Raw genomic sequence first — 26,681 nt, 5'->3', positions numbered from 1 at the left:
AAATATTCTATTCACACTAACTTGCCATGAAAGTGACTTTTAAACACATCCACTAGCTGTGTTTTACCTTATTTCAATCGGAGCTATAAATGTTCCATCCAGCAAACTGCTAGCAATCTGGATCCTTGTCTTTCATGAGTTAAGATCAGCTAGCAAGTTTACTGTTTATATGGAGAACAACTATTACAATTACTTCAGAAAGAATGCGGCACTTCTCTTCATAGGCAAACTCCTCCAGACCTAAACATCCTTCTTCCTGCTCTACCACGAATCCTAATTCTAGATGCAATTCTAAATTTTGGTTAGATATGTACATGGCCTGAAAGGTTAATTCTCACAAGATATACTGTTCAAAATGTTATAATCCACAATACTGCTATTAGTGTATCTGGAATAAATTTCCAAACTTACAAAAGGGTCTCTAAAATTCACAGTAGTCTAGTGACATATTACAATCAGTAGGATACCTTTGCAGATATTCAACATTATGTATTTTTTTAAGCCAAAAGTGAATTGAAGGCAAAAAAAAAAAAATTATCAACTGTTGGGACTTTGGTTTCTTTTTTTCCAAGTACTATTTATTTTGTGTATATATATTACTGTGATGAAATTGGTAATAATAACTTATAAATACTAATTAAGAGATTAAGAAATTGTGGGGATGTGAACAGGAGACAAAAGACAGTAGGAAGTGTTTTGATAAACTACAAGCACATAAGAAAAGATGCATTAAGAAAACAATCAGTAGGATTACAATGTCTGGAATGTGCCTGCTAAAGTCATTATGTGTGCCCATTTGTTACTAGGAAAGACAGATCCTTTTGACCTGCTTCTTCCAAGTCAAAGCTAAAGCTTTAATGTGTGATGGGCATAGTTCTAATACGAATGCATAATTTTCACAGCCCAACAGGTGCCTCCTACATGTACCAAATTGATTATATAAAAAGCACTTAGCAGTCCAAAACAAGATCACTGAATCTACTATTACACAGCTGCCTGTTAAGACACTACTCAGTGGCCTAAAAGAGGGTTAGAACACGTACTCCCACTTACATTACACCACTTACCAAACTGACCCCCCTGCCTTCTAACCACTGATCAATGTTGGCATAACACCTGAAAAGCTTCTTTGATTATTTTCTCCCACACTCCTCAAGTGACACACTCATCATAGCTGCTCTTGATATGCTCTAGCAGCCCACCACCATTTTCAGCATAGGTAGTAGTACTTCTTAAACATCTTCAGATGATTCTTGCTTGCCCTAAACCAGAAGCAAGGCTGCTACAAACTGAACTCCTGCCAAGTGTATAATCAGTTTGAGTTTCTACAAAGTCATTGTCTCCTAGGACATCAAACACATCCAGTCTGCAAGCTTTCATGTATTTCTGGTAACTGTAGTACACAAAGAGAAAGGTACACATATCACAATGTTGACATCACAATTATGAGATCCACTTGTACATATCCATGTTAGTACCAGACTGGACTAATTTATTCTAATATAACTGTTTATTTTTCTTATTGAGCAAGTACTTTACTTGAAGAAGCTCACAATAGCACACAGGTTTATAACACACAGTAACAGCAAACAAGCTTCAGTTAAAAGAAAACTGGGCAAGTTAATACTGCTGACAAACAGTTCTGAAGTTAATGGCTAATATAAATTTATTTTTATAGTCATTCTACCTTTCCACAGCAAAGAACATAACTTTCCACCACAGAAAACTATCTATATCAAAGCTTCTCTGCCCCTGCCCTCCCCCGAAATATGCTTATATATGATCTAGTTACTCTGGTTCCTACTTCTAATTTAGGATTCTCCTGACTACTGGAAAAAAGCCTCAACAAGTGCTACATTAAATCGAAAGTAATGAAGAGTGTTTGTTCTCTACAGAAAACAAACAAACAAAAATCAATTCCTCATATTTACTTCAAAATATCCATTGTACTCAGAAAACTATTGAATACTCTTTTTTTTTTCCCCCCAATGGAATTTCAGAGAAAAACGTTAATTCCCTGGCATTTTTTCCCTGGCATTTTATGGCTCCAAGCACTAATAAGCCAGATTCTGAGCATGGAAAAAATCCTTATGTACTAGTTTTGTCACCCTGCTACCAGAAACAGTTGGAGTGTATTTCAGGATCCATAAGATGAATTATTCCAACGCAAAGTTAAACACAGGGGAACAATTCCATCTGTGGTTAGAGTTACAATTAATTAGTTCAGGTCCTAACTTTCCAAGTATAGATCTTAAAATAAAAAACACTGCTTGATCAGGTTCCCTGAAGAATGAGTATGAAGGAAACATTTGTAAAATGGTTTTGGAAATTAGTAACTGTCTATATCTACTTGAGAACCTGAACAAGAATAAGTTCAAATTATTTAGTTTGTTGATAAATGAGGGGATAAAAACATTAACTTCCAATTACAAACATTTTAACTAAGAAAAGCCCAGTTTCTGTCTATACATTCTATTGACTAGAAGTATTACACTGACTAAAATTACAGTTAAAGCAATCAAATCAGTAGACACACACAAAAAAAAAAAGAAAAAAAAAGAAAGAAAGAAATTAAGCACAGCTTGAAAGCAGCCTGCCTCATTTATGTTTCACAGTATTCTCAGTTTTGGACACAGCTATGTTTCCCAGCATCAAATATAATACAGCTGGCAATTTCTCCAATTAACTTTTGAGAATCTGCCAAACAGCTAAAAAGAAATATTTAATAAAGAAGGTCTGATGGAATTTTCTCACTTTTGGACCAAGACTGTTGATAAACTTCCTGTATTTACTGAACAAAAGGCTGACAATCTCATATTTTAATAACATTATACAATAAGCTGGGGGGGAGGTGGGGAGGAGTTTTGTTGTGTTTTTTTAAATTGTATTTTGCAGGGGTAAATTTCCCTCTTTTTTGTTCAACAAAATACATTACGGTGAGTTCAGATAATTAACAGTTTTGACTCACCTTTAGTTTGTGCCTCCTCAAAACAGTCACCCGCACAGCATGTCAGATTGACATGGGAAAAACAAAACAGGCATTTTATGTCAATAAGCATGTCTAGTCTCTACATACTCAAGGTGCTGAACACAAAATTTCATCTGCCTTTGAACCTCCCTAAGGAACTGAATAGAGAATAAGGAATCAATGCTGCCAGTTTTGTTCCCAACACAGTTCAGGTGTACATACATGTCACTTTATGTGTTGGCCGGATTTCTTTAAAACATGAAATGTTACTGAACAATCCTATACACTTCAAAACTATGGTAAAGTAGTAATTTCCACCAAAAAGCTCATTCAAAAGTTACATCTACTTAGAAAAACTACAACTGTTCAACAGCATTCAGGTATGTACACAACAGTTTAAATCAAAACACGAAAAAAACAAACCACTGAAACTTGCTTCAAAAAAACAACAAAACACAACAACAAACCAGAACACAACAAAATCAAAGAGCCATGTATAATTTCTAAACATGCAGTAAGGAATACAACTTTATGTTACCCACAGCGTACAGCTCTAGAAACAGGATGTATTCTGGCATATTAATGTAGCATTTAAGCATAAACCTCTTCAACCGTTACCATAAAGACTTATGAAATCTCTTCTAACAAAGGAAAGCTTGCCTTTTCTAGTACTACCTGCTGGTCACATTTACTATAGTTACACTTTGAAGCTACCAGTGACAACAATATGCCCTGAAATATTTCTGGAAACTGCATTTGTGCCTTGTTCTTAACCAGGATTTTCAGAAGTGTATTGTGATCTAGGAGATTGCAATATACTTTCCACATTAGAAATGAAAGAGGTTTGAAGTATTTTTTCAGAGATGTTTCAACATGGTTCTTTTTCAATATTCAGGGTTGTATTTCAAAGAGACCACGTTGTCAATGAGTCTGTTGTTCATTTTGTAATTATGTCTCAACAGTCAGACCTGTATTTAGACATAATGCTTATACAACAGTGTAATTATAGAAAATGCTCCATAAATATTGAAGTCATGACTCATAGCAAAAAAAAAAAAATAAAGGAAAAATGAAAAAAACTATACTAATTAATTTTACTTTGCTAATGAGTGATACTAATTGTTTTATCCAAGAGCTGTATGTGTAGAACCAACTTAGACAAAGAATAGATACCAGCTACACCTGCGTGTGTGTCAGTTCTGGCTTCTTTACAGTGAGATAAGTAAGCACAAAGAAGGCTGAGGATAGTCAGCAAGAAGCTTTGAAACTGCCACATAAAGTCCAGAAGCAAAAACATTAGATTGGAAATGATAATAAAAGCAGGCCTGTGAGGTAACAGTTTGAAACGTGTACGTGAAAAGGCCAAAGAGCAACGCTGTGGCACAGAATCACAGAAAGAAATCACATGCAATGCAGAAGCACATGGAGAAAAACAAAGTGAAGATGCACAGGAATGGAGATGTGGAGTGCTGTAAGAGCAGCTTCCGTGTTTAAACACAGTGTTTATTTAAGCCTCAGCACTCTTAAGTGAATATGAATGCAACAAATACTAAAATCACATCACCGTTACCATCAAAATGATCCTATACACACTCCAGAAATAGTCTCTTGTCCTAGAGGTTCAATGTGAAATCCATTGTAAGTAGCAGCTACACCAGAGGAGTGTGGCGAGCAAAAGCACTCAGGAAAGAAATCGGGACCTACTGTCACCCCCTGTGCTTGAGCAGGTACGCAGAGCTAGGGAAAGCTGAACGGAACAAAACAGCTCTGCTCCAGGCAGACGCACACACCGAGCAGCTCCCACCGCGTACCAAAGCTGTCACTTTCAGCTGGAGCAGCCGCCCGGCTCCAGGCTGAGCAGGGCCAGAGCCCGCCCCGCCCGGCCCCTCTCCCGACGGCGAGGGCCCGGCCCTCGGGCCCCGGGCGCTGCCGAGCGGCTGGAGGCGTCTGCCGCGGGGCTCCCCTCGGACCCCCGCCTCGCCGGGGCCTGCCGGGCCCGCAGGACGGTACCACGGGGGGGCTAACCCTTGCCACCCTGCCCCCCCCAGAGCGCTCCTGTCCCCTCCGCGGCGGCGACACCGACGCCCCGTCCCGACCTCAGCCCCGCAGCACAAACGTGCCCTATGCCGGGGGACGGGGGGGTAAACAGCGACACGCAGGGGAAATTTCAGCCCCCCCTCGTCCATCGACTCCTCCCCGCCGGCCCCACGGCAGAGGAGAGGGCAGGGGGCGGCGGGAGGGCACCCCCAGCCCCGTCACTCACCAGCCGCCCGGCGGCGGCGCCGCTTCCCCTTCCGCCATAGCTGTTGACGTGCCCCCCGCTCGGCCGTAAAGCGCGCCCGGCTGGGGTGGGCTTTGCCCTCTTCCCAACACGGCAGGTTCGCGGCTCCGCCTCCCTCTGCTGTCGTGAGGTGAGGCCGCCCACCGTAAAGCGTGGAAGCCTGGCGAAGGGGAAGGGCAGCTCTGGCGGGGGCGGGAGCGGCCCGGGCGGGCTCTGCGCTGCGCTCCCCTGAGCCGCCGCTGGGCTGGTGGCGGGGAGGAGCGGGGGGAGAGCGGCGTGAGGCGTCCGAGGGAGGCTGCGGCTACGGGGATCTTCCCCGCAGCCCAGGAGCTGGCCCGCCTGCTGCTGCTGCTGCTGCTGCTGCTGCTGCTGCTGCTGCTGCTGCTGCTGAAGATGTAGGCGCTGGTTTCACAGAACCACAGGATGGTTTGGGCTGGAAGGGACCTTAAACATCATCTGGTTCCAACCCCCCCTGCATGGGCAGGGACACCTGCCACTTGACCAGGTTGCTCAGAGCCCCATCCAACCTGCCCTTGAACACCTCCAGGGAGGAGGCATCCACAATTTCCCTGGGCAATCCGTTCCTGTGTCTCGGCACCCTCACATTACAGAATTTCTTCCTAATGACTAACCTAAATCTACCCCCTTCCAGTTTTAATCCATAACCCCCTCATCCTACACTGCCTGATAAGAGTCCCTCCCAGCTTTCCTGTAGGCCCCCTTTAGGTACTGGAAGGTGAGTATAAGGTCTCCCTAGAGTCTTTGCTTCTTCAGGCTGAACAACCCCAACTCTCAGCCTGTCCTTACAGGAGAGGTGCCCTCTTATCATCTTTCACAGCAGGGAAGACATTCTGTGAAAAATTAGAGTGGTTTTGGTTTTCATAAAGGTGATCTGCTTTGCTATGTATAGGTTTGACTATTAACTTACTTCCCCTACAGTCAATGTTGTGCCATCAGTCAGAGAAAATTCATGTTTTACACAGAACCCTAAGATCTATAGACAAGTTGGTCTCACCTCTGTGCCTGGCAAGATCATGGAGCAGATCCTCCTGAAGGCACTGCTAAGGCAGGAGGTTGTTGGGAGCAACCAACATGGCTTCACCAAGGGCAAATCATGCCTGGCAAATCTGGTGGCCTTGTATGATGGGGTCGTGGCACCAGTGGACAAAGGAAGAGCAACTGATGTCATCTACCTGGACCTGTGCGAAGCTTTGGACACTGTCCTGCATGACATCTTGCTATCTAAGCTGGAATGTTATGGATTTGACGGGTGGACCATCAATGGGTAAGAAATTGGCTGGATAGTTGCACTCAAAGAGTAGTGGTCAATGGCTCTAAATCCAGATGGAGACCTGTGATGAGTGGTGTTCCTCAGGGGTCAGTACCGGGACCGGTGCTGTTCAACATCTTTGTTGGAGACATGGACAGTGGAATTGAATGCACCCTCAGCAAGTTTGCTGATGACAACAAGCTGTGTGGTGAGGTTGACATGCTGGAGGGAAGGGAGGCCATCCAGAGGGACCTTGACAGGACTGAGAGGTGGGCTCATGCAAACTGCATGAAGTTCAACAAGGCCACATGCAAGGTTCTGCACCTGGGTCAGGGAAATCCCAAGCACAAATACAAGGTATGTGGAATATGGATCAAAAACAGCCCAGAGGACCTGGGACTGATGGTGGACAAGAAATGTGCCAGCAATATACACTCAGAGCCCAGAAAGCCAACTGTGTCCTGGGCTGCATCAAAAGCCCATGTAGGCTGGGAGGTGGTATTTTCCCTCTAGTCTACTCTTGTGAGACCCCAGCTGGAGTACTGTGTCCAGTTCTGGAGTACCCAACACAAGGACATAGAGCTGTTGGAATGAATCCAGAAGGAGGTCCATGAAGATGAATAGAGGGATGGAGCACCTCTCCTATCAAGACAGGCTGAGAGAGTTGGGAGAGCTGGTGAAGGACTAAGGATTGAGAACAGCCCAGAGGAGAAGGACTTGGGGGAAGTGGTGGACCAAAAGTTTAACATGAACTGTCAATGTGCACTTGCAGCCCAAAAAGCCAACTGTGTCCTAGGCTGCATCAAAAGAAGCATAGCCAGCTGGTTGAGAGGTGGTTCTCCCCCTCTGCTCTGCTCTGATGAGACCCCACCTGGAGTACTGTGTCCAGCTCTGGAGTCCCCAACATAATAAGGACATAGAGCTCCTTGAGCATGTCCAGAGGAGAGCTATGAAGATGATCAGCGGGATGGAGCACCTCCCCTATGAAGATAGGCTGAGGAAGTTGGGGTTGTTCAGCATAGAGAAGAGGAGGCTCTGAGGTGACCTTATAGCAACTTCCCAACATCTGAAGGGGGCCTACAAGAAAGCCTGGGTAGGGCTTTTTACATGGGTGTGTAGTGAGAGGACAAGGGGCAATGGTTTGAAGATTGAAGAGGGGAGATTCAGGTTGGACATCAGGAAAAAGTTATTTCCTGTGAGGGTGGTGAGATGCTGGAACAGGTTGCCCAGAGTGGTTGGGGTTGCTCCCTCCCTGGAGGTGTTCAAGGCCAGGTTGGATGGGGCTCTGAGCAACCTGATCTAGTGGGAGGTGTCCCTGCCCATGCAGGGAGGTTTGAACTAGGTGATCTTTAAGGGCCCTTCCAACCCAAACCTTGATTGTGCAAATTCCTTACCCACCTACACACTCACAGGAAAAATAAAAAGGTATACTTCTATGAAAGTTCAGTAAAAAGCATTCAAGTAATTTATACACGGAATAGCACTGCCATCTCATGATAAGTTCGTGTCCTTACACTTGGCTCCTTTACTTCCACAGCACGACAGTGCTCTGGTATGTAAATGCTCAGACTTTGAGCAGGGCTGCTCCTGTGAGAAAAGAGACACGCGTGCTTAGCTGTGCGCAGGGTCCCGTTCCCAGACAGCCAGGAACATTAATTCAAAGGGAATGCCCGGGAATTTCCCGTATCTATTTGTTTCTCAGAAAATATTACAGGGATAACCTTCATCAACAAAGTAAAGTATTTTCCAGCGTCAAACCAGACTCAGGCAATTAAAAAGAAAATATATTGTGAAGGAGCTGGCAGTATTTTAATTCCTTCCCACTTTTCCCCCCTTCATTTATATTCTTCACTAAGGAAAAGAATACAACAAAACGCCTAAAAAAAAAAAAAAGGAAAGAAGAATCCGGTGAATGTTAAAGGCCTGCTTTCAGCACTTGGGCAGCCAGATTCCTATCGAAGCCCACCACCCCTTCTCCCTCCCCCGTCCCTCGGGAAGCGCTCCCGGGGCTGCCCCCCCCCCCCCCCCCGCAGGGCCGGGCCGGGCCGGGCGGTGCCAGTGCGCAGGCGCGGCCCGGGGGGCGGCGCTCCACGCGTGGCGGCGGCGGGAGCGGGATCGGGAGCGGGATCGGGATGGGGGACACGCTGGAGGAGCCCTGGTGGGAGACGCCGTCCGGAGCAGGCAGCAGCCCAGGTACTTCCTCTCCTGGAATTCGCTTCTGTCGCTGGGCTTGGAACGGTTTTCCCGAGGGCCGGCCAGCCCCCTCCTCCCCCGCCCTCCTGCTTCCTTGTAGGGGTTTGGTTTTGGTTTGTTTTTTTTTTTTTCCCCACTTCCACCCTCCCTCCAGCGTCCTGCGCCTTTCCCCTTCTCCACCCGGAATTTACTTCTCCCCGTTTTCCTCTTTGGTTCCTTTTCCATCCCGGTGCCGGCTTGTCCCCGCTCGCCGCCGGTGGCCGCCGGGGCCGCGAGCAGAATCTCCGCAGCCCCGTGAGGTCTGAGGGCTGGTCCTTCGGGCCCGGGGTGGCTGCGGGGTGAAGCAGCGAGCGGAGATCGTCCGCCCTTGAGTAACAGCAGGAGCCCACTCAACAAAAAAAATACTTTTAAGCCAGTTTGGAGAAGCGGGGAGGGGGAGGAAGAGGAAGAAAGCCGCTGGGTTTGAGTTCAGCTGTCGCCTGCCTTCGTTTGTCTCCTAAACCGTGCTTACTTCCAAGCCGAGTTTCCCTGGTGCAAGGATGTTGCACAGTGTGTGTTGGTTCTCGTCACCGAGGTGAAGTTACTTGCACTTCTGAAAGGCCTTAAGCAGGAAATCTGTAGCAGATCCTTTGAGAGGAAAGACGCCTGGGGTGGTTGGAGAGCATCATCACCCATGTGCTCCCTGGGGTGTCTCATCTCGCCCCTGCCATGTGTTACTGTAACAGGACGGGAGTTCAGCAGCTTTTCTGCAGCTCCTGCAGCGTGCTGCTGTGGCTGATTTTTGTGTCTTTTCCTGATGTTTATAATATCTGGCTCCCCTACTTGGCTTTTTTCAGTGTATTGTAAAGCGCTTTACAGCCTGTGGTTGCATCGGCAATGTTGAGATTTAATGTGGAAATTCAGGTAGACCTGGGCGACTAAAATTACTTTCAGACTTTATCATGGCCCATAGTACTGATTTTTTTTTTTTTTAATGGGTTTTTAAAACTTATAATATGCATAAGAGTTTGAAGTTACCACTTCCCTCTAGGAAGACTCTAGATCTTCCAGTGTCCCTACAGTGGTTGCTTGTGTCCTGTGAAAAAGTACTGGAGAAGAGTTTGAAAGGGAGCAATATAAAAATTATATGTATGTAATAAAGAGGGGTCACAAGCTCTAATAAGACTCCTGAATACTCCATTTTTATTTTTAGTCTCATGTGAGTTCCTTAAACAGTTCTAGTTCCCACAGTAATTCCCATTAGGAATTTGTAATTCAGGAGTCCTAAATATCTGAAGAGCCTACCTGAGCATTCTGCTATTCATAGGTTTCACTTGGGGTGGGTGGTAAGGTTGTTTGTATAACGTTGACGGATTTCCTTTAGAAACTGCATACAAAGCAGGACTTGCATGATAAAACTTTTGGCATGATGGGTAAGCCATCAGACTTTCATAAGAAGCTCAGCATAAGCCGGCAATGTGCACTTTGTAGCCCAGAAAGCCAACTGTGTCCTGGGCTGCATCAAAAGACGTGTGGCCAGCAGGTCAAGGGAGGTGATTCTTTGCGTTTACTCAGGTCTTGTGAGACCCTGCCTAGAGTACTGTGTCCAGTTCTGGAGCCTTCAACACAAGAAGGACATGGAGCTGCTGGAGCGAGTCCAGAGGAGGGCCATGAAGATGATCAGAGGGCTGGAGCGCCTCTGCTATGAAGATGGGCTGAGACAGCTGGGGCTGTTCAGCCTGGGGAGGAGGAGGCTCTGAGGAGACCTCATAGCAGCCTTCCAGTACCTGAAGAGGCTAGAGGAAAGCTGGGGAGTGGCTTCTTAAGAGAGCTTTTAGCAAGTTGACAAGGGGTGATGGGAGAAGGTAGATTTAGGTAAGACATTAGGAATAAATTCTTCAATGGATTGGTGGTGAGACACTGGCACAGGTTGCCCAAGGAAGTTGTGGCTGCCCCCTCCCTGGAAGTGTTCAAGGCCAGGTTGGATTGGGCTCTAAGGAACCTGATCCAGTGTGTGGGAGGGGTTATTGGATGTAGATGATCTTTAAGGTCCATTCCGACCCAAACCATTCTATGATGATTCTTTGAGACTGTGAATCAGAACTCTTCCAGTTACGTAAAACTACTAGGGATTTTTGCAGTTGCATTGTTGAGTTACTAAAATAATTCAGATGGGAAGGAACCTCTGGAGGTGTCTAATCCAGCCCTGTGCTAAAAGCGCTGTATGGACTTGTGCCCCTGTACTCAGCACTGGTGAGGCCACACCTGGAGTGCTGCGTCCAGTTTTGGGCACCTCAATTCAAGAGAGATCTCGAGGTGCTGAAGCGAGTACAGAGGAGGGCAACGAAGCTGCTGAAGGGCCTAGAGAATAAATCTTATGAAGAATGCTTGAAGGAGCTGGGAATGTTTAGTTTGAGAAAGAGGAAGCTGAGGGGAGACCTCCTCAGTCTCTACAACTACCTGAAATGTCAGTGTAGAGAGGTTGGTGCTGGTCTCTTCACAGGTAATTAGCGACAGAACAAGAGGGAATGGCTTCAAGCTGCAACAGGGGAGGTTTAGAGTGGACATGAGGAAAAAAAAATTCACAGAAAGAGTGGTTGGACACTGGAATAGGCTGCCCAGGGAGGTCATTGAGTCACCATCCCTGGGTGTGTTTAAGGGTCGTTTGGCTGTGGTGTTGGTGGATATGGTTTAGGGGAGAACTTTGTAGAGTAGGGATGATGGTTGGACTTGATGATCCCAAGGGTCTTTTCCAACCTGAATAGTTCTATGATTCTGTGATTCACTTTACTCCAGGAACATACTTTGAATGTTTTATGAGTAGTGATTACATGAGAGCATTGTGCAAACTGGCTGCACTGCTGTTAATATCCCATTTTTGTAAACCTGTTGGCAGGTTCTTTATGTGGAGCTTGTAGTTGTATTAAGTTGACAGAAACCATCAGTAAAATAAGAAAAGCACCAGTTACTTTAATTTTGTATAGCTATTTTTCACTTACAACAGATGCAAAACCACAGGTTAATTTGTACCACATCTTATCGCAACTGTAAAATGCTTTAAGATCAGTTGGCATGAAATAGGAAATCAGGGATTACAATGTACAATGTAAGCAGCAATAGAAGAAAATAACTGCCCATTAGCAAGCACTTCTGACAGACTTGATCAAGTTTATTTACATGAAGCATCGAGTTTTGTTAAAAAACCCCACTTTTATGTCCAACTTAATTTTCTGACATATTTTAAAAGAAACATCTCTGCCGCAACTGTAGATGCAAATCATAAAAATTCTATTTGTACTTTTAAAATACTGTTCTTTTGCCAAGTCCTTTAAGACTAGGCCTAGAATGAGTCCTGACCAATGGAATATTCTTCCTAATAACTCAGCCCTCACCAGTGTCTTAGGTTTTAGCAACTTCTGGTTAGAAGAGACTACTTTTAAGATGAAGTATATGAAAGATATTCAGATCCACTTACAATGTATGAAAGCACAAAGTGTATATCCTAGTTTATGGATATATAGGTAATTCTTAATTTGATTTTGGCCACATCATTGAAAAATGAGTATTTTACAATCCATATTAAATATTAAAGGTAGTTACTCTCACTTTGAGACATGAAACTTACCCTGCTGCAGGTGTTTTATAGATGTAAAAAAAAACAATAAAAAAAGAACCCTGAAGGGATTAGCCATCTGTGTTTACCTTGTCACATGACACAAACTAAAGAATCTTGCCCAATAACATCTTCACCAAACCTTTATCTTTGAGAGTAGATTTATGGAGAGAGTCTTCAGGGATTATTGTCTAGTTATCAGGGATGTTCAGTGTTACACAAGTCCCAGGTAGGGCTTCCTTCCCTCCCTTCTTCCAGTTCATGTCACAGCTATGTCCAGTCTTGAATATGATTTTTGTATTGCATTCAGACCTATAAGGGAGAGGATAAGGAATGCTAAGGGGTTTATTTAGTACTGGTGAAAGACACTGACTTTTTCCTCTTTTCTCCATGAACAGAAAGAGTTCGAGTCACAGCATTATGAATGTCTGTATCTTGCTTGTAGCCAGCATGCCACATCTCCCGAGCAGTTTGAGGGAGAGTGATGGACTTCTATTTTTCCGAAATTCTTCCAGTTTCTTCCTTTTATGTTACCACTCGTTGTCTTTCATTCTACATGCTTTCTTTGTCTTTCTTAATCCCTTAAGAGTGTAGTATCCCAGTTTGTCATTTTGTTTAAATGGCCTTAAGTAAGAGCCTATGTGGACCATGCCCCTCACAGGTAGAAACAAGTTATGTCGTCCCAAGACAGGAGCAAAAGACAGGGAAACTATTCTATGTCAGCAGTACAAATAGGTGAGAATTAGAGTATGGTACCATTGGAGGATGATTTGACAGTACTTGTGGGATGCTAAAGAACAGGATGCTGTTGTGGGAACCAGTTTCTTTGAGGTTTTCTTTTATTTCTGTAGACTGGCAATAACGGGTGCCATATAACATCAATTTGTAATACGTAATTTACAGCTATTGGGAAGCAAGAGTTTTGCTTGATCAGAGCTGAGATCTGTTGGTGGACCTGTCTATCCAGAGGTGAGGTTTTTTTGACTCATCCGTCAGTTGCTTCTGATAAAACTTGCTCTTGTACTGAAGATCAGATAAGCATGCCAAATTGCCAGCTGCTTTTTGAAATTTGAGTTTCTTGGTGTTTACATACACTTACTCTGCAAGTTGCTTCTGTGAACCTTATTTGGATCTAAGCATGTATGACATGGAGGCTTGGAACTTTATAGTTACCTGCAGATTTAGTGAATAAATTTCAAACCTTTTCCGTTTAATACAGAAGAGCCAGTCTTTCTTTAATTTTTGTGTTTTGACACAGGTTTGTCTTGTAGGACACAAGCTGAAGTTTTTTTCAATAGACGGATCTTTCCCTTTTTTTGGTACTCCGTACATAATTTCTTGTGAAGCTCTTGAGGGAGGCACAGGTTTCCATTTTGGTTTTGCAAAAAAAGTCACACAGCAGTGCTAATGTGTTGTACTGTCTTGGTAGTTAAGTTAAAAGTTTAACTGTGAAATAAAAGGAAAAAATGTGGGTAATGGATTGCATCAGAATCTCTCCTTGCTTCAGCAAAAGGATCGCGGTTCTGGCTACAGCACTGTAAGCCAACTTTTGCTTTACTTAGGAATCAGGATTTGGCAGTTCTTAAAGTAAGACCTATGTGAAAGGAGTTTTCCCACAAGTTATGAGTTGAGCCATTTAGACTGTTGGAATGCACTCTGTTAGGGGAAGAAGAATGAGGGAAACATTAATACCAGGGAAATAAATGAATTTTAATGTTTTAAGACAGTAACTCATGTCAGTTGGTATTACAAGATTCTTGGGGGGGGGATCATTGCAGTAATAATATGTTGTTAGTTTTAACTTTCTAAAGTGAAACAGTGAGAAATTTTCCTGTCAGAACATCTTCTAATGTTTCGGTTTTTATGTGTGTGTTGGCTGATGAGAAACTTTGAGTGAATTTTAAGTCTTTCAAAAAAGTTATGCTTTAAGACAAAGCAAAAAGGCAAATTTTCTCATGGATTAACTAGAACAGCTTGGTCGAAAAGTTAGTTGGGTTAAAAAAATACTAAGAGTTATGAATGCATTTATTTTACTTGAATATGAGCAACTGAAAGGAAGGACAAAATTATGGAGAAATGGAAGAACAAAATCGCAGTTCTCTGTAAGTTACAACTTATTGTTAAGCTTTACTCAAATTCTGATCACTTCCAAAATACTGTTTAAATTAACTGAAATCTAAATACTATAGTCCAAATAAAATGGTGAAAGTTTATACAGCTAATACAAACAGTATCCATCTCAAGTCTTGCATCTATTTTCCTAAGATAATATCTGCACAAACGTGAGTGCGGATAATCACACTAGTTAACTCATTGAGGAGAGAATTGTTCATGTTCAAATCCTGCTTCTGAAATGATACTTGGCACAACAAGCAGCTTTGCATATATTCAGGTTCTGTACATTATGAAAGAGCAGATTTCCCCACACCTCTCTTCGTTCTGTCATTACAGCTGAACAGAAGCTATCCATACTGCAACATTTCTTGACTAGGCCAACTCTGAAAACAAAATGGCACCTCCTTCAGCCCTTCTCATTTGATTGACCATATAGTTTTATAACTCTACTGAGACAACATTGGTATTCTTATTTGTGAAACATGTCAAAACTGAATTTATAGTAGAAACTTATTTTGTTTTCATGAGCTTCTCTACTGTGAGGGCCAAATTCTGGAGTTACACCATAAAAATGGGAGCAGAGCTTGGTACCTGCAGACATGCAAATACCAAATAATTTGTCTCTTGATGTTTTGTGATTGCTGACCGTTGACATACTGACCATGCGGGCAGTTTGAGACTTCCCCAATAGAAACAACTACTGTTGAGATTCAGATTGCTTAAAACCATTTTAATGTCATAGATCACAGAAAAATATTTACCTTCTCCCTCCACTTTGAAGGCAGGTTTTAGACACAGTCCTTATGATACGTAGCTTTCCAGAACTGCTGTCTTGAAGTGGTTTGTTGACATGTCCGGCAGGAATTTTGACAGGTACTTTTGTTGTGCTTGTAGGCTTTGGTTTGGGGATCCGAGTTGGAACCGAACGATGGAAGGCATCAGTAATCTTGAAATAAACCAAGAAAATAAGTCATGCGTTAGGGAGGAAGGATGGATTGTATATTTAGCTGTTCAGTGTCTTTACTTCATAAAGCTAAGCAGGTTGTTCTTAGACCTGTTTCTCTGAACTTCGTTCTCTCTTTGGTAATGAGAGTGTAGCTTTGTATTTAACTCATTTTCTTGATCAAAGAATCTGAATGGTTGAAATCCAGAATATAAATAGGAGAGGTTTTCTGTCAGCCCTCTGACTAAGACAGCAGCCCTAGGGGCTGAGTGAGTGATGCAGTGCAAAGGCTGTGAACTGGGTGGCCCCACTGGGTGAATAATCAGAGAACTTGCACATGCAGAAGCAAGTCTTGATTCAGTCCTGAGTAGCAGGCAGTACCTAGCTAATACTTCACTGCGAGAGATCATTCTTTGAAAGTGAACACAAAATGAATTTATTTGTAAGACAGAACTCATAACTCTGCAATCCAGCATAGTCATATTTAATTGCAAAGAAGTAATTAGATGAAAATAAGAAGTTAAAATAGGCACTGAAATAGACACCTGTAAAGGCAAGGAGATTTTTTGAGAGATAGCATATCTGAGACTAGGGTTAGACATCAGAAAGGCTTTTTACATCACAAGCCTTTTTATATATAGCTTTTATAGTTGAGCAACAGAGTAAAATAAGTTCATCGGGTGTTTGTTTGTTTTTTAATCATAAAATGGTGAATTAAGTGTGAATAAGAATGAGCTAGATCAAATAATTTTTGAGAAACAGCTTGTTAGTGGCCATAAAAACCTGCCTGGAATTAGTATTTATTAAAAAAAAAATAATCAGAATTCAAACTCCTACCATTTGGCTGTACATAACTCTATAGGGGAGGAGTTCTCAAAGCTGAGCCAACATCAAATCCTGGTACGTGCTTAGTATGAAGGAATTTGGGGAAGGTTTGCACACCACAGACAAGCTTAGTGGATTATGAGTAACGGAAAAAAAAGCAACCTGGGTTAACTGAAATTTGGTAGCAAAAGGGTAGAAAGAATACTAACCATCTCCCAGAACAAAGACGTATTTTTTAAAGAGTTCTGAAAGAGATTATTTATTAAAATTGCCAAATCCTTATTAGTATTGTGCAATCTGCCCCTGAAATTGCTGGTAATGCTAGAGGAATGAATGTGATGCCACTTTTAGAATAAAGCTTCACAAATGATTTGTAAGGGTAACAGCTGAACTGACCAAACTATAGAAATGACATTATGAAATAGCATGTTCACACAACATGGTCACAAATTTCACAGTGGGAAAATATCTACATTTCTTGTCAAGGATAATATTCAAGTATGTGTTAGATATTGTTATATAGTTATATGGAATAATATTTTCTAATAATGAACTAGCCAGTGCCTGTGAATGCTCGCAGGCACTTGGACTGTTCAATAGTCAATAGTGTTTAATTGTGGGAATGGTCTGTTACCTGGATCTAACTAGAACAATCCTGATCCATAGCTTGGGAGTTAGCCCAGAGGAGGTTTCGTTTTGAGTAGACAGTTTGTATCTGACTAGGAAGTTTTGGAGGTTCAGGAAGTTTCTTGTAGTTTGTGTTGACCCTTGTCTTAGTGTCTGAGGGGCAGACGTGGGTGGCTTTAACTTACTATTATAGATGTGACCATATTATGATTTAAAAAAAACATACAATGCCACAAATATGATAGTAGTCTCTAACAAATGAATCTTGGGAGAGCAAAGTGTCTGTGGAAAAAAAAAAAGAAAATTCTCACTGTTAAAAAGTGGAAACTGGATAGGAAGCAGAGCCCATAGCCTGTTTTCATAGTACAGTGGAGATAACACCTGAGCATCACAGACACCTGTGATGTTCAGCATATTCATAAACTGCATGGGATGAGAGTACTGAAATCACAACATTTGCATATAGAATAAAAGGAAGGGTGTTAGAAGAAAGAGCAGACAGTAATTCATGGCATGTTGAGTTAACAAGGGGATAATGTGTGTCAGTTCAGTGTTAAATGACAAGATATATGGGGGAAACTACTTCACATAGGCGAGTAAATATGACATCTACTGTCAATCAGAAAACACAGATCCTGTAAGTGGTCCTCATTGCTCAGCAACTGGCAATTGTCAAACAGGTAACAGGCAGGTTAGGAGCTACTAGTAAAATAGAAGAAGACAAAACCCATCATGGATTCAAGTTGATAAAGGGAATGTTTAGATTGGATATTAGGAAAAATTTCTTCACCCAGAGGGTTGTCAGGCACTGGAACAGGCAGCCCAGGGAAGTGATTGTGTCACCATCCCTGGGGGTGTTTAGAAGATACGTAGATGTGGTGCATAGGGACGTAGTTTTGTGGTGGACTTACCAGAGTTAGATTAGAAGTTGATTTGATGGCCTTAAAGGTCTGCAGCCAAAACAATTTTGTTACTATTTTTTTATGTCTAAATCAAAACCATACCTACATTGTAAATGTTTTGCAGAGTTTTGTCCAAACAGCTCAGAAAAGGATATGACAAAATACATAAAATTGTGACAAAGACAATAAATTATGGAATGGCTTCTGCATGAAGATTAGCAGCATACACTAAACCTTTTCGAGTTTGGAAAATAGATTGTGAAGAGAAGAGAAAAAAAACCACAACCAAAACGAAAACAAACAGAAGGAATCTATCATTACGCGTAATAGGGAAATTCTCCCTAATAATGTGCTTGAGAGGGTGTCTGTTGAAGGTGGTTTAAAGTAAGTAAAAATCATTTTTCCTTGCAATGAGTTATGAAACTCTTTGAGACAGGCAGTTTTTGAGGTGATGACAAACTGTTTTAGACTGATTCATGGCATCCATCAAGGACTACTAAACACAAAGACATTATGTAGATTTCAGCGATGGATAGGTGTAAATTGTAGGCTGCTAGAGGCTGGGCTTATTGCTGTTTGTCTGGAATTTAGCTTTCTTTTCATTTGCCACTGGTAATTATGACAGATGAGGTGCATAGCCTGAAAGTATATAACTAATTTGATTTTTTTTTTTTAATATTTTGAGAAAGGAAAGAGTTTGCCTATGAAAGTGAGAAAGAAAAAGGAGATGCGTTTTTCTGTGTTCCTTGAAGATTTTAACTCTAGGTGGCAGCAAAGTTTTTCTTTTCTACTGCATGCCAGTATTTTCACTAAAGTCGAACTTAAACTTGTCCTGAGATATTGAATAAAAAAAAAAAAAATAAGCCTGCATTTTCATGGTAGTCTTGAATTTTAGCACTCTTATTTTTAGCATGCAAGGAGAAATAAAAGAAAACCCTCTCAAATCAAAAAGCTTCAATTACCAGAGGCACCAAGTTACAAAAGAAGGGGTTGACGGTGGAGGGGGTCGTGTTACTGCTATTGGATTTCTTTGAGTACTAAGTTGGAAGAGTTTGCCTTCTGACTGTGTGGTATGGCCTGGTAGATGAGGCACAGTATTGATAATAAAGTGGGTGGACTAGTCCTAGCAGTGCTGCTCTTAGATGTAAATTCAGAGGTGATACAAAACACGCCTCAGTTTTCTAACTGCAAAAAGATTATCAATCATTTGGTAAGCATATTGGCATACATAGATAAAAATATTTATGTAAAGTCTTGCATGCTAAAGTGTGATGTGTGATAGTATCTCTCAAGAAGAATTGTGGCTTTTTTTATTCCCCATCAGTTCAGAGTTTCCATGGAACACAAAATGGCTGGAGGATTCTGTCCATGATTGATTGAACAGCAATGTTAGTACTTCAAGAAGGTATTTATAGGCCTAGGTTTTTACAGGTTTTTTGCATCTCACTGGTTACTGAGGTCCTAAATTCTTAATTATTAAGTGGGAAGTTAGGTGTTAAAAATACCCCTGTGCTCTGCTCTGTAGTTTGCACCAGCTCCCAACTCACTGAAACCACTGTTTATAATGTGACCTTCTGAGCTGTCAGATTTCATTTCAAGCGAGAAGTTTTTGGTGACTCAAAATGAAGTTCTGTTTGCAGCTCTAAATGACAGTATTGAATACATCTAAATTATTGCCACTTAGTGCTGAGAGTTGTATTATAACTGATAACTTTGTCAAGGTTCAGTCTGCTTAAGGTGTTTGTATTGCTCTCTTTGGTGCATGTTACATTCCACAATTGATGCCACTCCTGGCATAGGCTCAAACTTCAGGATAGCAGCTGTATTACAGGGCTTTTTCCCTATGCAAATAAACTATACCAGTGTTAAGTTTCTGTGCCAGGACAACTAAACTTGCACTTCAGTAGTTGTACCAATCTAACTGTATATCTGTAACTTCTGTTGTAGGCAGGGATTTAACAAACTGGCCATCTAGCTCTCTTCCTCCTCATTCAGCACTTAGACATTAATATTTTTCATCATTCCTGATAAAAATTCTAGAGACAAAAGGCTGACTAATTTAAGATTAAGGAAAATGCTTCTTGGCACTTCTTGAGTTTAGTTACATGTGTAGCTAGATCCAGGACTAAAATTTGTTTATTTTCAAAAACTTTGTAGTTGACAAAATATGAATCTCAATTATGAGCTGTAAGAAGAACATTCTGGATCAGTTGACTTCAGTCGATGCTTAAGCTGCTGTAAGATATACCTGTTAAAGAGGGAATGTCATGATGTGCGATTTGTCTGGCAAGCACTTGGATGTAACTTTATGCAAAGTTCTGCATTGATTTAGTTGTATGTATACTGAAAATTCTTACGTAGTCCTCTTAGTTCCTTTACTACTATTTAGTGTAGAGACATGTAAGCAGGTACATTGGCTATGGTGGCTTGTGTGTTAGGATGTCCACTTTGTATTTTGGGCAGACCTCTATGACTAAAAAAACCCAAACCCTTGATGATGGGCTTTTTCAGTTGACTTTTAGCTGTTACCTATGTATGGGAAGTCTATATGCACACCAAGAATCTCTTCAAACATGCATGCTTTCTAACAATTCATTTTCTCCTTCAAGATGAATGGCTTTCAGTCTCCCTTGTTCTTTTTATTTGTATTCTGAATCTGCTGGCTTTGTTCATCATTGCTATTTAGTTGTGGCTTCTTGATTTCCCATCTATAGGCCACTTTTTATTTTTTACATCTTTCCAAGTGATAGAAGACAAAATAAGATAAGTTTATCCTTCAAAAACCAAGCTGGGCTGCCTTTCATGTTCTGGAGGGCTCTTGAGAATTCCCATCAGTGCTCTCAAAATACCCCAAGAAGCAAAATCTTGTGCAGGAACTACCTATCTGAGTAGTTGTGCAGTTTTCCTTTGCTTAATGTGTCTAAACACAGTAAGTAATTATCAGCAAATAATTACAGCAACAACAAAAGGCAACCCAAACCCGAAGACATTAAACAAGCCATGTTTTTGAAATGAGAAGATTATGTGGTACTTCTGTCTGTAAACATAACAGCATCAGGTTAGTTTATGGTGTTGGACTCAGAAAATACCAACATTTTTGTTAGTGCTTGCAGTTGCAGAAATAAGCAGTTAAAGCTCATTTTAAAGGCAAGCAATGATGTAAGAATCAAGAAAGCTGCAGTTTCATAAGAATCTTTTAACTCCCTAAGTTTTAAATGAACTTCTGAAGTAGTTATCAATCTACTTCAATCTGTAAAATAGTAATTGGCAGGAGAATAGGTGTTAGAGTGAGGACTCATGCAGCGGCTGTGTTTGTTACTTCATAGTGAATGACAGCAAGTACTTCAGGGTTGGGGACAAACACTCCACAGGTGACAGCTGTGGAATTTTCAGACCTGACTGAGAAAAAATGACCCTTCTTAATTTCAGGAGGTCAGCTGTGAAAGCATGCTCTGCACTATCAGGATATATATTCCATACACACTTAGGGTTTTTTCTCCAAGGGTGCAGAGGTGGCTTGTCTGTTATTTACATGGGCCATCAGGTATTTTACCACAATACTGTGCTAAGTGGGCTAAGGCAAGTGTGTGGGGGGGGAAGGGGAGAGAAAATGTCTGTTAGTGTGCTCTTCAAGTGGTTCTTCTGCCTTTGATCCTATTTGTTGTTTTTTTTTTATCCCCTGGAATTACAAGGTATGCTTTGCTTCCTGTTTGAACTGTATTCCTTTAAAAGGCAGGGGGGCAGTGGTAGTACTTCTGCTGTGAGTTTTCTGATTTACCTTTCTTGTACAACTTGATCTAGGAGAAATAACTTTAGATAAGGTTCTTTCTCACTGCTTACATTTTTAGCTTAGGAAATCTGAGTAACAGACTTTTCACTTTAGTGAAAATGGCCAGGAGATGGTGCTGAAGATTCTTTACACGAAAGTCCATATATCTGTATGTGCACAGTAGTGGCTCTTGCCAGACTTAAGTTTGTTCCTGGATGATTGAATGCAGTCAGAATGTAAACCAGGCCTGCAGGTGAGAATGATTTAAGATTAAGCAATAAGGCAGAACATTCCCTTTGATCTCCAAACAAGACTGTTTTGCCTGAAATTTCCAGTTAGGCCTCCTCAACTGCACTGGACATTAAGGTGTTTCCTTTTCTTTCAGTAGATCCTGGCATCTGTCTTCTAGGTATCCAGAGGGAAAATTCTCTGTTGCTCTGCATTTCCTTTTAAGCAACCCACTTGGAGTCAGACATTGTATTCCTAATTACTGAAGTTCTGTTATGTGCCTTGCTTTTTTAGGAGATATCTTCCACGGGAAATGTGATAATATCTTAAACATAAGATAGCTTAAAGAACTGTTTTTAATAGATAATTGCCATGCAGCTGTCTGTTCTCTGAAATGAATGGTTGCTTGTTAGTTTTCTTTGCTTTGCCCCTTGTAACAAGGAGGGATCTTGGACACCTTGTTAGGGTCTCTAAGAAGAACAGTAGTATGGCCTTTTAAAATATCGAATACACTGCAGTATTAATTCTGTCCAAGAGAGGGTAGTGCTAGCATTTAAATGTTTCTACTGGTGCTAAACTGTTAGTGTTTTTGTCATAGAGTCATGGAATAGTTTTGGTTGGAAAAGACCTTTTAAGTCATCAAGTCCAACCATTGACACAGCACTGCCAAGTCCACCACTAAACCACGTCCCTAAGCACCACATCTATATGTATTTTAAATCCCTCCAGGGATGATGACTCCATGACTTCCCTGGGCAGCCTGTTCCAGTACCTGACAACCTTTTCAGAATAAATTTTATAGAAGACATTATTCTACAAATCTGTGTTAGATCATCAGTTTGCTTGGTGTAAGGCTGCACTGCTATTTGTTGAGTAAGGTTCTTGGCAGTGGGTCTTATTCTGTACAGATTGTGGGCAGGTAGCGATAGGTGTGTTTGGTTGTTTCTAAGTATGTAGTTTTTAAAGGGGCCTGGATCTGCGCTCATACCTATATGTATCTTTTAATATGAAAACATCTTCAGTATCAATATTGTCTGCTCAAAAGCTTTGAATATAGTTTTTCCCATATTAGCTAATCTATGTGTTGAAAAAGCATACAGGAATAACCAGGTCGGGACCAAACTGTTCTGCACAGAGAAGTAAAAAGAACACTCTGCTTTTGCTGTTATGGGTTTTTTTTTTCTGTCTGAGAGCAGGCTGGTTTGTTCTGTGAAGGCTACATATAAAGGTGTTTTAATCAGAATCCTATTTTATATAGATATAAAGATATATATTTTAAAAACCTTCTACCTTTTGTCCAGCCAAGAGTAGGTTTTCTGTGGAATATAACATGACCTATAATGGCTTGAGTATGGGAAGATGAAGGTTAAGAAATTCTAGATTCTAATCTCAATTGAAGCTGCCTTACTGTGATTTTGCACAAGTCAATTAACTTTTCTCTTAAAAGGAGGAGTACTTTCTTCACCAACACAGAAGGTTGTTAATGGGACTGAGGAGTGTTTGTTGTACATTTGAACTGCTTTGTGATGCATTTGCACCTTCAGACAATAGTGGTAGCATCTAAGGTGATGAGACCAGGGCTTTGGCAGTGATTCCAGTATAAAGTGCTCATCCTTTTTGCTTGCCCCTTCAGTTATGCTGTTGGAGCTCTTTTGTAGAGGTGTGCTGTGAAGTGAATCCTGGTTCTTTTTTAATTATTATTTTAAAAAAATAAAGATATGTGAAATGTGTTTTTTTTTTTTTTGGTTGGTTGTTTTTTTTTAATCTGGATTTTTTTTTGACGGCTTCCCAGTGCTACCTTCTTTAACAGTGATGACAGCATAACAGAAAAGACAGTATTTTGTGATATGGGATGTCGTAGGGGTAGGGGAGGGAGCTTCTCTTGTCCATACATGTATGAAGACCCTGTGATGTTGGGCCACTGCTTGGCAAGTGGAGAGTCATTGATTAAAACAGATCTCTCCTCTTGTATCCAAAATCTGTTTCCCAGGAGTGCTTTGCTTAGGGGTTAGAGGAGAATCACGTTCATTTGGCAGCTCATATGAGGCTTTCAAAGTGCACACAGTGTGGTGGGTCAATGGGTGATGTGCTAGAGGAGAGAATTATGCAATCTTTGGGCCACTGACTACAGGTTTCTGAAAACACTTCATGCTTCTTAAATTTTTAAGTTTTTTTTTTTCTTTTTTTCTTTGAGCAATTTCCCACTTAGAGTACTTAATGTTAATTTTAAAATTTCTTTACGCGTCCATCTGTGCTGTACTTTAAGCGTACAATCCTTTTCACTTCTGTTCTTGGTAACAGAATGTTTTGGTAGTCTTTACTTAAGCCTGGAGATTAGGCAGTTGTCAGTTTTTGTTTTGCTTGTCTCAATATCTGTTTCCTAGGGACAAAGTCATCCTGCAGATGGTCACTCCATTTCCATCACCTAACCCTGCAGCATCCATTCAGTCTTAATCAGAAAGCAGTGCTGTACAACTGTTTCTTATTATTTTTTCCCCAGTGTGGGGAGCACGCCTACTTAAGCCTTGCATGAGATCTTTTTTTCATATTACAGCCTTACATTTTGTCCCCAGACACCATATTACCTACTGTGCTTTGGATCAGGAAGATTAGCTATCTGCTCCTGTAATATTTGTCAATTCTGTTTCTTACTTAGTTACTAGAGGGAAGTTTTTACATAACTTTAAGTACCACCTCTCATTTGATGGATGGGCACTTTGCTCTCAGAATACCATTATTGCTTCTTACTCTCTTCTTTTTCTTTTCCTGTTTTTCCCTCCCCTCCCTCATCCATCCTCCTTGTATGAATAAAAATTACAAAAGTTTCTTCTGAGGTACTGAATCGGATAAAAAGAAAGAGTTAAAAGTGCTGAGTGCTGAAATGTTAGTGCTACCCTTGTTTGTGTTCCTTTACTCACTCACTGAAATAAAAATGAAAAGATGAAGGAAAGTGGGCTGACAACTTCTGCCATTTTTTTATCAGTTAATTTTCCCTTTTCTTTTCTTGGGGACTTAACTCAGCATCCAGGCTAAAGGGTAGAATTTTAGACTTTAGAGGATATGCTTGCTAAATATTTTGGAAAAGAGAAGTGTTGATTTTATGATATACTGAAAACTGCCTTTACTCTCTCTTTCACAGTTTAATCCCTCTGATATATGCTACTTACTTTGTGACCATATTTCCCTTTAATATTTAGTTGAATCATTACATACCTGTCAGATTCTAGATTTTAGGCTTTTGGGCAAATGTTGAAAACATGTCTCAGCCTCCAAATTAACAGTCATACTTACCATTTATGTAATGCTTGCAATTCCTAGAAAAGCTGCCTTACTTGGTTGGATTTTAATAGCACTATGCTTGATGTTTTTGTTCAGAGTGTTTAAATCAATTTGCAGACAACTGATTTAATTTTCTCCTTGCTCTATTGTTTTATCTTTGTCTGCTAAGAAAGTAGGTGAATATTTCCACTCAGCAAAATGGGAATGATCTGAAATATGGAGATGGGGAACTTGAGGCTAATTTGTAAATAGGTGTTTTTCTTATTATTAAGCTACGCTTCCTATTTGCTATTTTATGATAAAATTACACCTACCTTATTTCTGTTCAAACGATTAAGTTTCAGCTCCCAAGAGATACATCCGGGTGTTTATTTTCTCTGCTGCATGCTTTGAAATGCACAGATTTTATTCTACAAACCCTGTTTTTAGTAAAAATAATTATTTGATTTTTTCATCTGTTGAAATGAGTGACAATAATTCCACTGTGAAGTCAAGTCAGTTAAGGATCTACACTTAGCGTTTTTCATCACCCCTTAATCAAGGAGTGCTTTTAGGAAACATAGCAAGTTCATTTACAGGCAATGGTGATGCTTCTTATTTAGGAGTTAATGGTCATGAGTGACTGCATCCTTTGTCTTGTTAGTTGGACAGTTACAGGTAAACAGTCAGCAATATAAGGATTAAGACAGGAACAGAAGTTAATTGTTAAACTTCTAAGTAGTGTGAATTCTCATCTCGATTTTGTATTCCTAATATAGCTTGGGAATTGTCCAAAGGACTAAGTGTGCTTATTGCTATGGTCCTGATTTGTGCTTTTCTTTTACAACACGTTGCAATAGATGGCCAGGTGGTTAATGATCAACACGTTTCTGTTTATTTTGGAATGCTGGTATGAAATGAAAACGTCTTCTCTACAAGATTTTTAAGTCCACCTGAAAATATTAGTGCTTCTGGAGAACAACTGTTAATCCTCTAATTTTTGAAGACTCTGGTGTGTGTTAGTACTCTGGCAAGTGTGTGCTTCAGACATAGTTATTTAGCACCAGGACTGTAATGTGCCCCTGCAGAGTTCTTTGCTATGGATCAGCAGGATATGCAGTAGAAGTGCACAAAATGTGTTTTGAATTGATTGCTTTTTTGATTTTGAATGAGCCTTGTGGTTAATAAAGTGTAACCTGAATGTAGTTAAGTAACTTGTTCGTTTAATTATCACACTCTACAATTTTTATGATCCTGACTTGCCTCAGTGCTGGCTACTGTCTTGATCACTAACTTTCTCTGAAGCTGATGAGAGCCAAAGTTTGCTTTGTAAGACTGTGGGCTTGTTCTGACCCAGATCTTAGATCTCACTTTTGCAGTCACTGAAGATAAACTGAGATGGAAGAAATGGGAAGGATCTCTTAGGAAGCCCACTAACTTCAGGAGATGTTTTATAAGCATGACATTAAGCTAGGCTTGTGCAAGTCTGCATTTTGTCTTTTTAAAACTGCCACTGCTCAACTGTAGTACATTTTTTATACCCATGTCTATCACATATGTTATAATATTTTATAATATTTTTTTCCCATTGTTAATTTTACTGAAAAAAAAGTGTGTATGAGTGGTGGGCTTCACTTTTCAGCATAAACTGTTGCTTCTAAAATCAGTTATTACCTAAAGTTGTAATAAATTAGATTCCTGTAATCAAAA

At 40.9% G+C, this 26,681-nt stretch overlaps 3 protein-coding genes across 14 annotated transcripts in view; 1 reads left to right on the top strand and 2 right to left on the bottom strand.

The window, feature by feature from the left end:
- TBC1D23 (TBC1 domain family member 23) overlaps positions 1-5,287 on the bottom strand; it is a 35,903-nt gene extending 30,616 nt beyond the window's left edge. For 5 of the 8 annotated variants that reach the window (XR_007888380.1, XM_051608061.1, XM_051608062.1 and 2 more), the window contains exon 1: positions 5,232-5,268. Coding sequence is in view for 3 of the 8 variants with exons in the window: in XM_051608063.1 (XP_051464023.1) it covers positions 5,232-5,269 (38 nt within the window). In the remaining 5 variants the exon portion in view is untranslated. Of the gene's footprint in view, positions 1-5,231 lie in introns of all 8 variants that reach the window. The other 3 variants (XM_051608063.1, XM_051608064.1, XM_051608068.1) reach the window with 1 other exon arrangement.
- A 3,341-nt stretch (positions 5,288-8,628) lies between these two features.
- Positions 8,629-26,681, top strand: part of CMSS1 (cms1 ribosomal small subunit homolog) — a 243,125-nt gene continuing 225,072 nt past the window's right edge. For all 3 annotated transcript variants that reach the window (XM_051608069.1, XM_051608072.1, XM_051608073.1), the window contains exon 1: positions 8,629-8,712. In XM_051608069.1, the coding sequence (XP_051464029.1) occupies positions 8,652-8,712 (61 nt within the window). In that variant the 5' untranslated portion in view covers positions 8,629-8,651. The remainder of the gene's footprint in view (positions 8,713-26,681) is intronic.
- FILIP1L (filamin A interacting protein 1 like) overlaps positions 11,637-26,681 on the bottom strand; it is a 208,872-nt gene continuing 193,827 nt past the window's right edge. For all 3 annotated transcript variants that reach the window (XM_051608058.1, XM_051608060.1, XM_051608059.1), the window contains 2 exons: positions 15,181-15,365; positions 11,637-13,960 (listed from right to left, as the gene is read on the bottom strand). In XM_051608058.1, the coding sequence (XP_051464018.1) occupies positions 13,870-13,960; positions 15,181-15,365 (276 nt within the window). In that variant the 3' untranslated portion in view covers positions 11,637-13,869. The remainder of the gene's footprint in view (positions 13,961-15,180; positions 15,366-26,681) is intronic.

Source organism: Apus apus, chromosome 1 (assembly GCF_020740795.1).
Source record: "Apus apus isolate bApuApu2 chromosome 1, bApuApu2.pri.cur, whole genome shotgun sequence".
NCBI lineage: Eukaryota > Metazoa > Chordata > Aves > Apodiformes > Apodidae > Apus > Apus apus.
The sequence above is the reverse complement of the archived record's forward strand: the minus strand, read 5'-3'. Positions and strand labels throughout refer to the sequence as shown.